The following is a 16,752-nucleotide window of genomic DNA, read 5'->3' as shown; positions in this document are numbered from 1 at the left end:
AAGTTTCTGTCCGAGCGCCATGTTAGTCCAGTTCTAACTGCAGGAGCTGACAGCTGTTCGTGATGCGTTCAGGTGCATCACGTCAACCTGCACTCCGACATTTTAACGAGCTGCGGCGCTCGTACAGTAGCGCTGTTACAAGCTAAAAAGGATTAAAATATTATCGATAGTCATGAGCGAACTAGAACACGCATGCGCAGCACACGGCAGTGCAGAAGTTTCGGCAGTGCGGCTCCCACATAGTTCGGCCAGGGCGGTTGGTACAGCCCAAACTAATTTGTTCGGCGAGAAGGAGCTGGAAGAAGGAAATGACGTCATTTTGTTCGACAGGACCCCGCACTGCCGAACCTTCGTCTTGTTCTTATGGAGGATGAAGAGGCCTTTAGTTCGAAACCACCACGACGGTTAAATCTGGTTTTAAAACAAAGTATTTTCAAACTTTCGGCTTTTCTTTTTCACCTTTTTAAAAAAATCAATCTCCAATGTGAGTCACGTCGCTGCGGAACAAGACAAACAAGTGTTTAAAACAGAAGCTGACAAATTGCATATAGGTTGGTCTGTATCTGGTAAAAACAACATCACTTTGAGGGAAAATGAAGAAACAACTAACAACATGTTTGTTCCGGCCGGGTAAAAAAATGCCTCCGCCGTCATTTACATTTTCATACATTTCTCCATCGGGACGGAGCCGGAGTCTGTGTCAGGAAATTTACACATTGTTATTTGGTAACGACGTTCAAACTGCGGCCGCCTCCATTGTTGGCCGGAGACATTTTCTATGCATTTTTTCTTCCCAAAGACAAATGTAAATTCAGTTTGAGAAAGGAAAGCAATTTTCAGCGCGGCATCAAAGCGCAGACACGCCGTCCCTCTCTGATAACCGTGTTTACAAGCACGTCCGGACAAAAGCAATCTGCTGAAATCACAGAGGGAAAATCCTCGCTTCAGACCCAACTTAACGCATCACGCCGGCTTTTTTATTCTGTTCCCTAAAAGCAACTCGCACAAGAAAACGCCAAAAAACTGCACCGCTGAAAGCAAACTGAGCACGGCGACGCGACGTGTTGGTCTGCTGCTGAGCCTCGGCACTCACCGCCTGAGGACACGTCCAGGAGTGACCAACAAACCGCAAAGAAACCACACAAAGGACATGGTCAAACCAACAAACCAGCAGAAACAGTCTCGTCAACCTCGGGAATCCCACAAATAACTTTCAAATAAAATCTTACACGGGGACCAAAGAAAGGAACAAAACACACTAAAGACACCAAACGCCACCAAAAACTCACAAAAAACAAATTACCACTGACAGAAGACAAGAAAACGTCAAAAACACAGAAAAAACACGACGCAAACCACCAAAAACAATCTAGTCAACCACAAAGAAATCTCACAACAAATATCCAAATATCATGCAGAAACCAAACTAAGAACCAAACGACACCAAAAAAACCCAAATGATAAAAAACCAACAACAACAGAAACTGAAAAAGCAAGAAAATAAGACAAAATCACAAAAGATCATAAAAACCACCAATAATTCACCGCTGGAAGCAACAAAAAGGCTGAGAAATAAACCACAGAACTTCACAGAAACCGCAAAAAAACCTCAAACAACATCTGGAACAAACCACTCTAGAACCTGGAAACACTAGAACCTGCAAACACTAGAACCTGGAAACACTAGACCCTGGAAACACTAGAACCTGCAAACAGTCCCAAAGCTTCACACAACTCTAATAACCACCAACAGAAGCCACTGAAGAGAGGCGGTGGGAGAAACCACAATAAAACCACAAAAACCAGCAAGGAAGTCCACTGAATCCAAGAAACACCAAGAAACTGCTCAATTCATCAAAATTATAAAAAAAAAACACAAGAAAATGACCAAGAAAACATTTTAAAACCACAAAGAAAATCTGATGAAACCAAAAAACACAAAGTCCACCGAGAGCCCATCAACTTCCAAACAACCAGACAAAAGGTAGAAACTGCTGAGAAGCTCAGGAAACACACACACAAACAAACAAAAACACACAGAAACACACAAAAACACACACAAACACACACAAACACACACAAACAAAAAAACACACAAACACACACACAAACAAAAAAACACACAAACACACACACAAACACACACAAACACACACAAACAAAAAAACACACAAACACACACACACACAAACACACACACACAGAAACACACACAAAGAGAAATCCCAAGAAAAACCCAGAAAAGGAAACAAACACAAAGAAATCTTGTGTTTTTCTGCAGCATTTGAATAATTTCTGACCGTTTATCATCGACTGAGTGTCTCATGATCAATCAACCGTCAGATCATCAAATATCTGATCAGATAGAATCAAACTGTGTGACGTGTTCCTGCTTCTAGATTCTTCCATCAAAGTGACTTCCTCTCCTTTCTGAGCTGCTTCACACACACACACACACACACACACACACACACACACACACACACACACACACACACACACACACACACACACACACACACACACACACACACACACACACACACACACACACACAGAGGCCTGCCTGTGAGCAATCAGGCAGGTGTTCCCACCCGCCTGCCTCCTCCAGGCCAGTGAACCAAGCCCCCCCGCCGGGCTGTGAGAGGCTCTTCTGCAGCCTGGATGAGTTTGATTCCTCCTCACACTCCAGAGCCAATCAGATCGCTTCCTCCGTCGCTCGCCACTCGCTCTCACTCAGACATGTCTTAAAGTACTCAGTTACTCAGTTTCTCGAAGTACGAGTTACTTTTTAATTCACTTATTTCATTAATTAACTAAAACACATTTTAAAAACTAGTAAACGTTAGTTAACTTGCACCTCATTGAAAATTCATCCGGTAACTAGTTACTTTTCATATTAAGTAACTCATAGCGTTACTCCAATAACTCACTGAGGAGAAACTGTAACAAGTAACAAGTTACTTTTTTATCCTCTGGTGAACGACGACTTGTCTGTAACTTGCATGTTATGAATTGAGTAACTTTCTTCAGTAACAGATTACTTTTTGTGGGAAGTAACTGACGACAAGAGTCAAGTTATTAAAAGTAATGAAGGAAACTCAATGAAAGCTTGAAGCAGCTGGAATTCAGTAACATGGAAACTCCACGGGGATTCACCTCTTCCTCCTCCTCTTCCTCCTCCTCCTCCTCCTCCTCCTCCTCCTCCTCTTCCTCCTCCTCTTCCTCCCCGGCTCACACTCCATCATCAGGAGCAGCTCAGGGTTCAGTGCCTTGCTCAAGGACACTTCAACCGGTGGGGGGAATCAAACCTGCAATCTCACCACTGAGAGAGACGACCTGCTCCAACCACTGGAGCCACAGCCGGATGGACGGACCGCGTCACCAGTGAAATGAAACAAACCAGCTTGAATCCAAACTTTTTACACCGTCAGCTGTTTGACCTCTGAACGACCTCCAGCTTCAGGTCGAACAAATCTTCATCTCCACCCAGGAGGAGGTAGAGGAAGAGGGCAAGAAGAAGAAGGGAGGAGAGGGAAAACAAAAGGAGGTGAAAATGAAAAAACTATAAGAGGAAAAAATGGTTCTATTGTGAGGAAAAAGAAACAGACAAACTTCCACGTCTGTGAGGAATCAAACCGAATCTTCCTCCTGAGGTGTAGCTCCAGCTCACTACATCTGACCTTTGACCTCGGCTCTGCCTGCTCCTCCTGCAGCTTAGAATCACCTGGAAGCGATCCCAGAGAAATCAGCCTGAATTCAAACATCCAAGCGTCACAAAGTCCTGGTTTCTCTGCCGTCCGTCCCCAAAACCTCCATCAGACACAAAACCTCACCGACAGCCGAGAGACCGAGAGAAACGTCCCCCCGAAATGACGAGGTGGTTCATCGAACCGCAACGGAAAACTCCACTTCCTGCCACATTTCAGGACGGTGTCACACCAGGCTCGGCACAAAGATCACAGATGTGAATTTATCTTAAAGTCGAAGCACAAAAAGCCGGACTGACGGGAGTTTTCACCCAAAAAGAAAACAGCAAAGCAACATTGAGGATGAAGACGACGAGGAGAAATCTTCATCAGGACGTCACGTCACTTCTAAATCCAACCGTTGATTCTTTCGCTTTAAATATAAACTTCAGGTCATTTTTCTGTTCTGTCTTTCGTCATGACTTCATTTAAACTGAAGATACAATTCAATGATTTTTTAAATAACTCAAACTGACACAAGCCCTCAAACGCCTCTTCTCATGCTGAACCTTCTCATACAATCTCATTAAAAACACCAAAACGCTTCATTTCATTACAACCCGGTCAACGTTATTCAGTTTAAAGATTTGGGGCAGAAAATGTCTGTTTTTGAGAAGAAATCATTGTTTTCTATCCGTCATTATCGTTCATCCCTTTGATATTTTTGCCGATTTAAACATTTTCATGGTGACAAACGGATCTGATGCATTTTGCAGGAACTTAAACCTCAAAAGAAAATCAGATTTTAAACCACAAAGACAAATAATCTCCAGAGGCGATTAAACAGCAAAAACTACATTTCAAACTTTGTTGAAAAACCACACAGCTTCTCCAAAGCTGGATTGTTTTTAACCCGACTGGGTCGTTTTACTGAGCAACAGTCACTGCGTTCATTTATTAAAATAATTCAAATCTGTACCAAAGAAATAACATAAAATAAATGTGTCTCTTGGGGGAAAAAAGAGGGGAATAATCCCGTCCCCTCGTCTGTCATCATCACATGGAAGTTTGGATTAAAGTCACGTAAATTGTTCCCAGTTTAGCTCAAAGCTGAGCTCAGATTCCGTTTCATTCTGGACGTCTTAGTTTGTCTGAATTAAGTTTGATTCACTGAAATCTTCTAAACGACATGAGAAACGGAGCTGAAATAAAACAACACAGAGCCGCTGCAGAGCAGAGAGGGAGAATTAACACATCACAATGAGTATAGTGTGTGTGTGTGTGTGTGTGTGTGTGTGTGTGTGTGTGTGTGTGTGTGTGTGTGTGTTCAACAGGTGAGAGAGGAGCAGCTCTTCCTCTGAGCAGAACACTTCAGAATAATCAACAGGTCAGAAGAAGACTGGCAGCAGATTTCTCCTCCGAGCACAACGCAACACACAAACACACAAACACACAAACACACAAACACACCCATACACATAAACACACAAACACCTGCAGCCGAGGTCACGACCTTCCACCTGAACAAACTTCCTGTTTGAGGCTTTGGAGACACACACACAAAGGCAAGAGCTGCTCCTGCACACACACATTCATCGATGGCCACATGTTTTCCTCTAAACACACAAACACACACCTTGAAGCGTCAACAGCAGGGCGTGCACGCGCGTGTGCACGTGCAGGTGCATCACAAACACATGCATGAAGCAGAGGAGAGCATCAAGAGAAAAGAGAGAAGAGTGTCATCTGTTTGAACAGACCTGTCCCCCCCCCCCCCCCCCCCCCACGACCACCACCACCACCACCACACACACACACACACACATACACACAGCCAGACTCTCCTCTAAAGGGAACCAGTGTTATTCTCCAGGCTGAGAATCAGCGGCGGCGCGGCGCGGAGGAGCGGCGCGACGCGACGCGGCGCGGCTGGAAACATGCAGGAGGAAGAAGAAGAGGAGGAGGAGGAGGAGGAGAAATCCGAGCCCCGTTACCGTTCTCTGCGCGTCGGGTCCTGCTGGATGCTCGGCTTGGTGGGCGCCATCTTCCTGCAACAAATACTGTGATTTCTGACTTTCTGTCTCTCTCCGCGGATTCACGCGGAGCCGCGGCGGTGCGCTGCGCCCTGACAGCAATGCGTCATGGTCGGCGTGTTAAGACAAAAGCCATGTCCGTGTGTGTGTGAGAACGCGTGAGTGAGTGTGTGCGTGCGTGCGTGCGTGCGTGCGTCCCGTGCTCGTGCCAGTCCTCCTCAGGAGCGTGGAGCCCGGTGGTGCCGGTGCTGCTGGTGCTGGAGGCGGGGACCGGGCTGCTGCAGCGCGGGCATGCCGAGCGGCGTGAGGGGGAACCCGGGGTGGATGCCTCTCAGATCCCGCTGTCTCTCTCTCACCCCCACTCTCTCTCTCCCTCTCTCCTTCCTCTCTCTCTCGCCACACGCACGGCGGTTTTGGCACCACAGAGGAATTTCCTGCGTGCGCTCCGTGCGTCAAATCTTTACATTGTCGCCTCCGCCGCAGCGCCTAAATCCCCGGTGAGACGGTGAAATCCCCCCGCGGCGGAGCTTCTCTGTGCGGGGAAAGTGTGCGTGGAGCTCCGGAGCATTTTCCCTCCTCTAGCTGCTGCTGACAGTAAAAAAAAAAAAAAGGACACCACACATCTCCGGTATTTTCTCCAGCCCCGGCGCAACAACGCCACTCAGATGGAGCTGGAGTCACTTCACTGTGTGTGTGTGTGTGTGTGTGTGTGTGTGTGTGTGTGTGTGTGTGTGTGTGTGTGTGTGTGTGTGTGTGTGTGTGTGAGAGACCCCCCCCCCCCCCCCACTATTACAGGTTGCATTAAGGATTTCATCCAAATTCCCTTAAAAAAAAAAGAAAAAGAGAAGAGGCTTCGCTGGAGGATGATGGCTGATTTATTTGTGTGTAAATCAGATGTTTTCACCTGCATTCCCCCTCTTCCTCCTCCTCTTCCTCATAATAAACACATCACAATGTCACACATGAAATCCAAACTTTTTTTTTCTGATCCTGCTGCGTAATTTCCTCCAAACCAGGTGACGATTTCTCTGCTTTTTCGCATGAAATTTATTTACGATGTTCTCAATTTGGGGAGAAGAAAAGGAGCAAAATTCAGTTTAAAAAAAAAACAACATTTGTACCACTAAAATAAATTTCCCTGCAGGCTTTGATGTGTTCACGTCAGCACGGTTCATTATCCTCCAACAGAAACTATTGCCTTGCTTCTTCTTTATTTTTTCCCCCTCTAACATTCATTTAAATTCCTTTTTCTTGTGTATAATGTATAATTCATTGTAACCTAATGGGTGTGCTGTGTGATTAACCCCCAGGCTGGAAGCCGGAGAGCCTCCCCTCGCCGTACCAATGACCTGTCAAGGTCAAAGGCATGCTGGGTATTCTCCACACAAACACGGGGTTACAGGCGGGAAATGAAGAGGTGGGGGATTAAGGCGGGACGTGGGCGTCCGCCGATCAACACGTTCAGGTTTCGGGGGAATCAAAAAGAAAAAAGGCGCCAACACGCTGCGTGGCGGCGACAGTTTGACAGCTGCTGCAGGAATCTGGACGCTGAAGCTCTGAAGATGTCACTTTGTTGTTTCTGGTGATTTCTTCTCACACCGTCGTCGTTTCAGGCCCCGAAAACTGAAAGGTCACGGACCTGACCCCGGGGTTCTGACGTCCTCAGGTTCGCTCCTGGTGTTTTGTTCCTGATCCGAGGCGCCGCTCGCTCCGTCGCCGGCTGGCGGGCTGGCAGTTCAGGACGAGGTCTGTCTACGCCTTCGCTCTCCGTCTCAGCTCTGCTTACCGAGCGCAGTCAAACGGAGGCGACGTGGATAATGGAGCGTAATGTATAAACATATTAGCTCCCAGCTGTTTGTTGGGGGAAACATTCTGTGTAAAGAGCGGATGAGAGGCGGATGAAGGGGGGTGACATCATCCGGGGCCTCCGACATCCGTGGTGGGGGGGGGGGGGTCACCGAGACGAGGACTGATCCCAGAGCGTGTCACACGGATTCTCCTAATCCTCGCCGTCAGCACACGGCCCGTCCGCACGGGGTCCTGGGGGTCCGCCTGAGCCCCGGAGCCTCGCTTTAAATAACAATACGCCTCTTATTCGCCTGGCATTTGTTGCTTTAGAGGACTGAGACGCTCCCAGTGCTCGCCGAGAGGCCCGGGCCGTGATTTATGTCCTGTTTGCTCCCCATAGCTTCTACACACACACACACACACACACACACACACACACACACACACACACACACACACACACACACACACACACACACACACACACACACACACAGAGCTGCAGTCCATAATATGGAGTTTTTCGGGTAATAAGAGAGTGTGTGTGTGTGTGTGTGTGTGTGTGTGTGTGTGTGTGTGTGTGTGTGTGTGTGTGTGTGTGTGTGTGTGTGTGTGTGCTGTGGCCCCCCCACAGGTCCAGATGATTAGAAAAAACAACCCTACAGTGACCGGACAGGGAGGCAATCATTTAGCCCCGGAGTGGGGCAGAAATAAGAAAGTACCCGGGCGATGGATGACGCCGGTCGTCACCAGAAAACAGGTTGAAATTCCAGAAGCGGCGGCGAGAAAAACCCCTGCACACGTTTTCTGCTTTTTCTCCTGGAATAAAGCTTCGACTCCTGATACAACGCCACTGTGGGCTTCGACTGAATTAAGTTAATTATCCTGTTTTACCTGCGATTCACTTCCATTTCAGCCTTTTTCCTCTCACACGCCTTCATTTTTCCCAAAACTCTCCCGTAGAATGATCCCAAAAACAAGCCGTTGACTTCAAGCTTCTTATTAAGCGTTACATCAACTACACCCTCCGTTTTTATCCCAGGTTGGATGGGAGGAATTGAAAAAGAAGGAAGAAAGTGAGGAAAAGGCCAGATTTTAGTGACATTTGATGAAAGCGTCTCGGTGTGTGTTACAGAGTGTGTTGGTGACTTCTGGGGCTTCACTTTAAAATACCAACTGATAAGTGGCAATCTGCCTTGAAAGGCTCTTTACTTGAGATATCAAACCAGGAAAAAAAAAGTGTCCACTGAGTTAGAGATGCTCAACTACAAGATGTGTGATGATCCCACAATCATTTCAATAGATTAACGTCTGGATTGATTCAGCAGAAACATTCCAACAGATACTTTTTTTGTTTGTTTTACCCAAAGTGTTGTGGCACTTTGCTTGAATGAGATAAAACTCCGTGCCACAGCTACAGGTCTTTGCTCTGGACGTACCTTTGTTGGTAGGCGGTGATGCCCTGCACGCCCTGCTGCGTCCCGTTCGTGGCTCCGGGCACCGGCACCCGACCCACCGGGGGTCCGGCCACCATGCCGCCGCCTCCTCCTCCGCCTCCAGCCCCGGCTCCTCCGGCCGCCGAGGCCGTCACCTGGACGCTGAAATCCGGGAAGATCCTGATCATGGTCCCGGTCCCGGTCGTGCGTCTCCCCGATGCGCTCAAGCGTCCGCTCGAGCCGCGTCCTCCGCGGGGTTCGCTCCCACAGTCACCGTCAGCACCGGGGCCAGCCGAGGTGTCGCTTCACACAAACAACAAGCTTCCTCTGCTTGTTTCTTATTCTTCTTTTCCTCTCGAACCTTTGGATGAAACTCTCCAGAAAATCCGCTTCATGGTCCCGGCGCGCGCAGCGGCCACAAATCAACCAACAGATTACACTGATTTGTGAGATTAAAACGCACAGTGATGATCAAATAAAGCTTTTTTTTTTTCCTTTCCTCCTTTATTTCTTGCTCCTTTATCCTTCAGAGAAAAGCTCCCGTGCTGCTCCGGAGCATGGTCCCGGTGCCTCCGGTGCGCGCAGTCTTCTCTCCCTCCCGACAGTCACCGGGATCAATGGATCGGCGGCTCTGAGAGGTGATTATTTCACCGATTAAACACCGAGCGACAGCCGCGTCTGCGTCGCTGTCAGCCGCTGCCTGAGCTCCGGACTCTGCCCTGTCTGTTAGGCGGCCACCGCCGCCGGCTCTCTCCCCGAGAAAGGCATCCCGTCCCCCGGCGTGTCTTCTCCTCCTGCTCCTGCTCCTGCCTGGCGTCCGCGTGTGTGTGTGTGAGAATGTGTGTGTGGGGGGGAACCGTGGACCCGGAGGAGCGCACTCAGCCAGTCAGTGAGCGGAGCGCGCGCGTCTCTGAGCAGCACGAGCTCGGCAATGACATTGGTGAGATACAGTGATACAGCGCAGCAGCGCCGGAGTGTGTGTCGGTATGTCGGGGCGAGCGCACGGCTTGTGTGTCTGCGCGCACGCGCGCGTGTGTGAGTGAGTATGTGCTGTCCTCTGCTGCACACACACACACACACACACTCAGACACACACACTCAGACACACATGCAGAGAGAGAGAGAGAGAGAAAGAGAAAGGGAGAGAGAGCATTTCCCCTCGTGAGGAATAACAGAAGCTGTAATCTGGACTTTATTTTCAGGACGCGTTTTATTTATTCTGCCTCATTGAGGTTTGATTTATTCCGTATTTTTTCTTAAAAGTCACAACAGTCTTACATGTTTGTAAAAAAAATAAATAAACCTTAATATTTAGTTAGAGCTGATAAAAACGGCTTGAAACTTCGTCCTGCGTTTGGAAACTGCTTTTCAAAGTCGCTTCTTTCGCGCGTAATGCGCACAGATACACTCACGCGTTACTGACTGAAGACATGCACGTTGGCATTTTGCTTCCGGAAGCAACATGAGAGGAAGGTAAAGTATAAAATATGTTGCTTCGGTGTTATTTCATAGACTTTGGGGATTTTGAGAGGAGGTGAGACGTTTTGATGCCCCAAAACAAAAAGACTCATTTTGGCCAAATGCTGAAAAATGCGCTTTTGTGTGTGTGTGTGTGTGTGTGTGTGTGTGTGTGTGTGTGTGTGTGTGTGTGTGTGTGTGTGTGTGTGTGTGTGTGTGTGTGTGTGTGTGTGTGTGTGTGTGTGTGAGAGACAGAGCGGACGAGAAGAGGTGAAGAGAGTGTGTGAAGTGTCTCCTCTCACATCTGATCCGCTGAAGCCGCTGCGCTCTCCTCTCCGCGCGCTGAGCCGGTGTGTGATCAGACTCCCGAATCAAGATGTTTTCACAAGGACTCCCTCCCACACTGTCTCCTCCCACTCCCTCCCTCTCTCCCTCTCCCTCTCTCCCTCTCCCTCTCTCTCTCTGGCTTCACAGGAAACTCACAAAAAACTACAATATGGTAAAAGTATACGCACCCCTTCATCATTAAAGTTGCCAATGTAAAATTAAATTCTAAATAATGAAACAATGAAAATGCAAAATGAAGTGAAAACCTGAATCATCGCTGCAGAAACATTTCCACTCTTTAAAGTCTGGACTTTGAGATGAGGAGACTTTTGGAGTGTGTGTAAGTTTAATGTGTGTGTATTGTACAGCAGGTTCACTAAACAGGACACAGGTTTGGGTTAATCGGTGTTAAACAGCGGGCCTGTGGGTCCAAACCAGCCCGAGGAGGCTCCAATCCACCAAGAACATTTAAACAAGTTTAAAGAAAACATTGTTTTTTTTAACAAATTCCTTAAGAGTACAGACACAAACACAACACTGAGGCCCCGGCTGAGACAGGTAGCTAACTAGCATTAGCCACAAATCCATGCTGAGTGTAAAAATACCCAGAATGCAACAGCTATACAAGTTTTTTGCACCAGAAGGTTTTATTAAAATTGGCTTTATTTTGACACTGGAGTAATTTTCTGTAGGAATTCTTTGTTTTTTTTGTGGTATTTTCAATACGTACACGCCGCCGCTGCACGACGACAAAGAAAAACTTTAAAGTTTAATTTTAAATGTTACTATGGAACTATTTTTATCAGTCCGTCTCAAGATGGATGGAAGATGGAAGTTTGTGGTCTCTGAAATGAAATGTGTTTGACACAGTGTCGTAGAAACTTGGACTGTTTGGAGCTTCCAGCCAGTAGGACTGTCCTGTCAGTGAGAAACACAGTTTATAACCGTCTCCATGACAACGGTGTGACGCTGTCGGTTAAAAGGCTTCCCTTCATGTGCCTTTGTTTCCTAATTATTACGAACATTTTGATTCACTATTCCCGGTCTGCCATCCACTTCCTGTCTAAAGGAGCCATTTAGCCCCTCCTCTTTTTGTCTCCATGGCAACCTAACAAGATTTATAGTGACTCAGCACATACAATAATCTGGATTTAAACAGAAATTACAGCCATTAAATACGGTAGAAAGTGCGACCTTCCCTTCGGAAATGCAGTGAAATATCAGTTTTTAAGTAAATGTACTCAGATTACTTTCCCGCACCACACTTCAATCAAAAAAAAAAAAAGGGAATTCATGCAAATAAACACTTACCTTCATACAGGGCTCCCTCTAGTGGTGATGGCGGGAGCAGCAGGAACAACCTGAGTGAGGAGGAGGTCGGGGTCGAGCGCCGGGTCAACAGAGCCTGGAACACAGAGCCTGGAACACAGAGCCTGGAACACAGAGCCTGGAACACAGGAGGAGGCAGTTTGTCGGTTTACGTGTCTTATGTTTTCAGCTTAATCTTAAAACCCTTTTAAAGATTCACGTGAAGTTCAGTAACCCTGAAACTCTCACTTAAGTCACATTTTTTATCTATTAACTCGGTTCCTTTTGTGCCTCAGCCAACAAACCTCCACCAACGGAATCCGAACTGACAGAAGACAACAATTCTAAAAGAAACACCTCAATAAACAAACGCGTCCAGTAATGCTAATGCTAACACAAGGCACTCTGAAATGTTAACCGACCACCAACAAATTCACCAGAATCAGAACAAAGTATTTACTTCAAGTGAGATTTTCTTCCAATAAATTGACAAAAAGCCAAACAGACATGTGAGCTAATGCTAACGCTAACAGCTAGCTCCTAGAATGAGCCAGTGGCTCTGCAACCGTTTCTACCACGAGCTCACTGAAGCGTTCTAACATTTATTAGAAGTAATCAGTTACTGAGTACGAGACAGAAACATAGATGAAAACTTTGACTAATGCTAATGCTGACCGCTACATCAGTGAGAAGGACTCGTCACCAACAAATGTGAAAAATCACAGAAATGGCACGTATTTATTTCTAGTAACGAATTCTGAAGAACTACTACTACTACTACTACTACTACTACTAATAATAATAATAATAATAATATTAAAATCATAAAATTTAAATTAAAAAGCGAGACGTAACGAACGATGCTAAAGCTAATAGCTAGCTCTCCAAACACTTTCAGCAACGACAAAGTAACAAGTTCACTGAAAATATGTACCCTTATTTTTAGTAATCAGATAAAAGCTCTGGCTAATGCTAATGCTAATGCTAATGCCAATGGCTGCTTTAGTGAAAAGCACAAAGAGCCGCAGCAGCAAGTTGGTTTATCAAACGTACGTTTGTATTGTTTCGAGGTTGTTCTTCCATCGTCATCACAAACCCTCAGGACGTTTGAAACGTACGAAAAAACTAAAAGGCGTCGCAAAGTTAAGTTTAGTTTTACTAACTTGAGTAGCTGCAACTGAGGCTCCGATTACACGACAAGGTTTCAGGAGAGTTTCGTAATCACGAGGCAATGCTGCGAAAACGATTCCATTTACACGGAACATGGCGGAAACACTGGAAACGACGTAGTTAGCATATAGGGCCACTTGTGGGTGCTGTTGCTTGTCAGCTGTAAAGCTATAAGGCTATAATGGATTTGTCGATTCCTTCATTTGTGTATGCGTCGTGTCTTCTTCTCTGGTTTTGGTTTATTTCTGTGGCAGCGTTACAGCGCCGCCTATAGGCCTGGCATGTGTACTACATCGTTTTGAGTAGTATTTATGGTGACCCGTGGACGGGAAACGACGGGGGAGGAAAAGGTTGTTTAGGCTCGTGTTTCCATGGAAACGGTGGTGGGAGACAATGTAGATAGAAGAACCAGCAGATGGCGGTAATGCAACTTGATGGATGCAAACTGCCGTTAATCCCAAAAAAAGAAGAAGAAGAAGAAGAAGAAGAAGAAGAAGAAGAGAACAATGAGCTCAAACAGGAACACTGGGAGAACACGCCCATTCTAGTGGACAGACTACCAAGTTGGATTGTTATTACGGTGACCGTCAAAATAAAACTACCAAGTTGGATTGTTATTATGGTGACTGTCAAAATCAAACCACCAAGTTGGATTGTTATTACAGTGACTGTCAAAATAAAACCACCAAGTTGGATTGTTATTACGGTGACTGTCAAAATAAAACCACCAAGTTGGATTGTTATTCTGGTGACTGTCAAAATAAAACCACCAAGTTGGATTGTTATTACGGTGACCGTCAAAATAAAACCACCAAGTTGGATTGTTATTACGGTGACTGTCAAAATAAAACCACCAAGTTGGATTGTTATTCTGGTGACTGTCAAAATAAAACCACCAAGTTGGATTGTTATTACGGTGACCGTCAAAATAAAACCACCAAGTTGGATTGTTATTACGGTGACCGTCAAAATAAAACCACCAAGTTGGATTGTTATTACGGTGACTGTCAAAATAAAACCACCAAGTTGGATTGTTATTACGGTGACTGTCAAAATAAAACCACCAAGTTGGATTGTTATTACGGTGACCGTCAAAATAAAACCACCAAGTTGGATTGTTATTACGGTGACCGTCAAAATAAAACCACCAAGTTGGATTGTTATTACAGTGACTGTCAAAATAAAACCACCAAGTTGGATTGTTATTCTGGTGACTGTCAAAATAAAACCACCAAGTTGGATTGTTATTACGGTGACTGTCAAAATAAAACCACCAAGTTGGATTGTTATTACGGTGACTGTCAAAATAAAACCACCAAGTTGGAATATTGTAACGGTGACTATCAAAACAAAATGTCCACGTCCAGGAGAATACGGACTTGGAGTAATGGCGCCACCGAGGAAACTTCTGACTGGCTCTACTGAGCATGTGCAGAACTACTAGTTACACCAGGAGTCGAGTTTCACATGAAAACGTTGTCGTGTAAACAGGGACTGAGTTACTAGTTTATTTTAAATGACAGGTTAAAAAGTACGAGACAAAGAACATTTTAGACGGTTTCCGCTTAAGGTAAAAGTAACTGTAACTGCCCGAGGTAATGACATTACAGTGACTCGTTAAAGTTTGTTGGAGCAACAACAATCGACGTCCAGAGGTGAGTCTTAGTTAACTTTGGGGCGAAGCGGTCCGAGTGCCGCGTCTCCGTGTGCCGCAGGAGTAATTAGCTGTTAGAGGAGGTAATTATCTAACCTGACGGCGCTCCGGTCGATGGTGGAAGCGGCACGGCTGAGATTTATCTCTTTCACGTGCGTTTCGCTGTGGCTCCGCCTTCTGGGGGGTCCAATCAGAGCTCTGCCTGCGAGGCACCGCGCCACAACTAAAACTCTCATTTGCATCCTGACACTTTGCAGCGGCGGGGCATCGAACCTCCGACTCTCCCTGCTTCTTAACCCCCCCCCCCCCCCTCCTCCCCCTCCCCCTCCTCCTCATCGAGCCATGCAGGACATATTTTCGATACCGGCTCCCCCTGTGGACGCCGGCGGCCCCCTGCTGGGACGGCGCGCCGCGCTGAGGCCTAATAACCTGCAGCTCTCGTCTGTCCTCCCAAACAAAGCTCCGCACTAATAAAACGTCCCAATTGAGCTGATTAAATACCAATAAAAACGCCGCGCTCGCCGCTCTGCCAGCCCGCGGTCTAAATTGGATCGCGGCTCTAACCAGCAGCTCCTAATGAAAACCACCAGTGCAGCCCGGCCTCGCTCGCCCGCCACACAGTCCCCCTCCCTCGCTCTCTCGCTGTAATGAAATCAAATGAATTGAACTGGAGGTTTCAGGGGAGACATGCTGGACCCCCTTATAGAATTAGTGTGTGTGTGTGTGTGTGTGTGTGTGTGTGTGTGTGTGTGTGTGTGTGTGTGTGTGTGTGTGTGTGTGTGTGTGTGTGTGTGTACCAACCGGTGTGTGTTAGTGAACTGTGACCAGGTAAAGTACAACAGACAGAATCAGGACAGTCAACCTGCTGTTATCCCTCAGGACACACACACACACACACACACACACACACACACACACACACACACACACACACACACCTAATGCATGACATACAAACAGGCAGACACGTGTGCAAGCAAACATACAACTGCACACAGACTTACTAACACACACAAAAACAAACACACAAACAATAACACACACACACACCCATAAAGACAAACATTAACACACTCCACGTGATGTTTCCTCTCTCTGACACACACACACACACACACACACACACACACACACACACACACACACACACACACACACACACACAGAGCTGTCTTCGGTGTGTGTGAGTGGCTGTAAAACACAGCAACAGTCAATAACTGGACGTCGTGTGTGTGTGTGTGTGTGTGTGTGTGTGTGTGTGTGTGTGTGTGTGTGTGTGTGTGTGTGTGTGTGTGTGTGTGTGTGTGTGTGTGTGTGTGTGTGTGTGTGTTGGGAGGCGGCCTGTCATCTCCTCAGACACTCGTGTGTGTTTCCATTACGCCGAGCATCAGTCCGTTAAAGATCACACGTTGTCTCTGCAGCCTGCGCTCACACACACACACACACACACACACACACACACACACACACACACACACACACACACACACACACACACGCGCGCGCGACACACAAATAAATCTTTTATTATTTGGGGGTTTTGAAGATCCGATTACAGACACAAACGGTTTTCAACAAGCAAAGACTGACGAGTGTTTACTGAGGAGTCACACACAGATTTACACAAACACACACTTAAATCAACACACACACACACACACACACACACACACACACACACACACACACACACACACACACACACACACGCCGAAAGTGTTTGAATGTTTTTTCTTCATAAAAGCTTCTTAAGAGCGAACATTCTAAAAACTGCGTTTATATTAAACATGTAGTTTGTATTTCCGTCCACTAGTTGGTGCTGTTTTTCAAAAACCCATCCATTCGAACTGACACCAGACCAAAACCTTCTCTAACTGAAGACTGGATCT

The 16,752-nt window shown here is 46.5% G+C and overlaps 1 protein-coding gene across 1 annotated transcript in view; it reads right to left on the bottom strand.

The window, feature by feature from the left end:
- npas3 (neuronal PAS domain protein 3) overlaps nucleotides 1–9,134 on the bottom strand; it is a gene marked incomplete at both ends in the record, with an annotated part of 245,348 nt that extends 236,214 nt beyond the window's left edge. The window contains one exon of the mRNA XM_080479489.1: nucleotides 8,950–9,134. Within this exon, the coding sequence (XP_080335615.1) occupies nucleotides 8,950–9,134 (185 nt within the window). The remainder of the gene's footprint in view (nucleotides 1–8,949) is intronic.
- Between the last annotated feature and the right edge of the window lie 7,618 nt (nucleotides 9,135–16,752).

The sequence above is a fragment of the Lipophrys pholis genome (assembly GCF_963383615.2).
Source record: "Lipophrys pholis genome assembly, chromosome: 14".
In the NCBI taxonomy this organism is placed as follows: domain Eukaryota; kingdom Metazoa; phylum Chordata; class Actinopteri; order Blenniiformes; family Blenniidae; genus Lipophrys; species Lipophrys pholis.
Note: the sequence above shows the minus strand (reverse complement) of the source record. Positions and strands in the feature narration are given on the sequence as shown.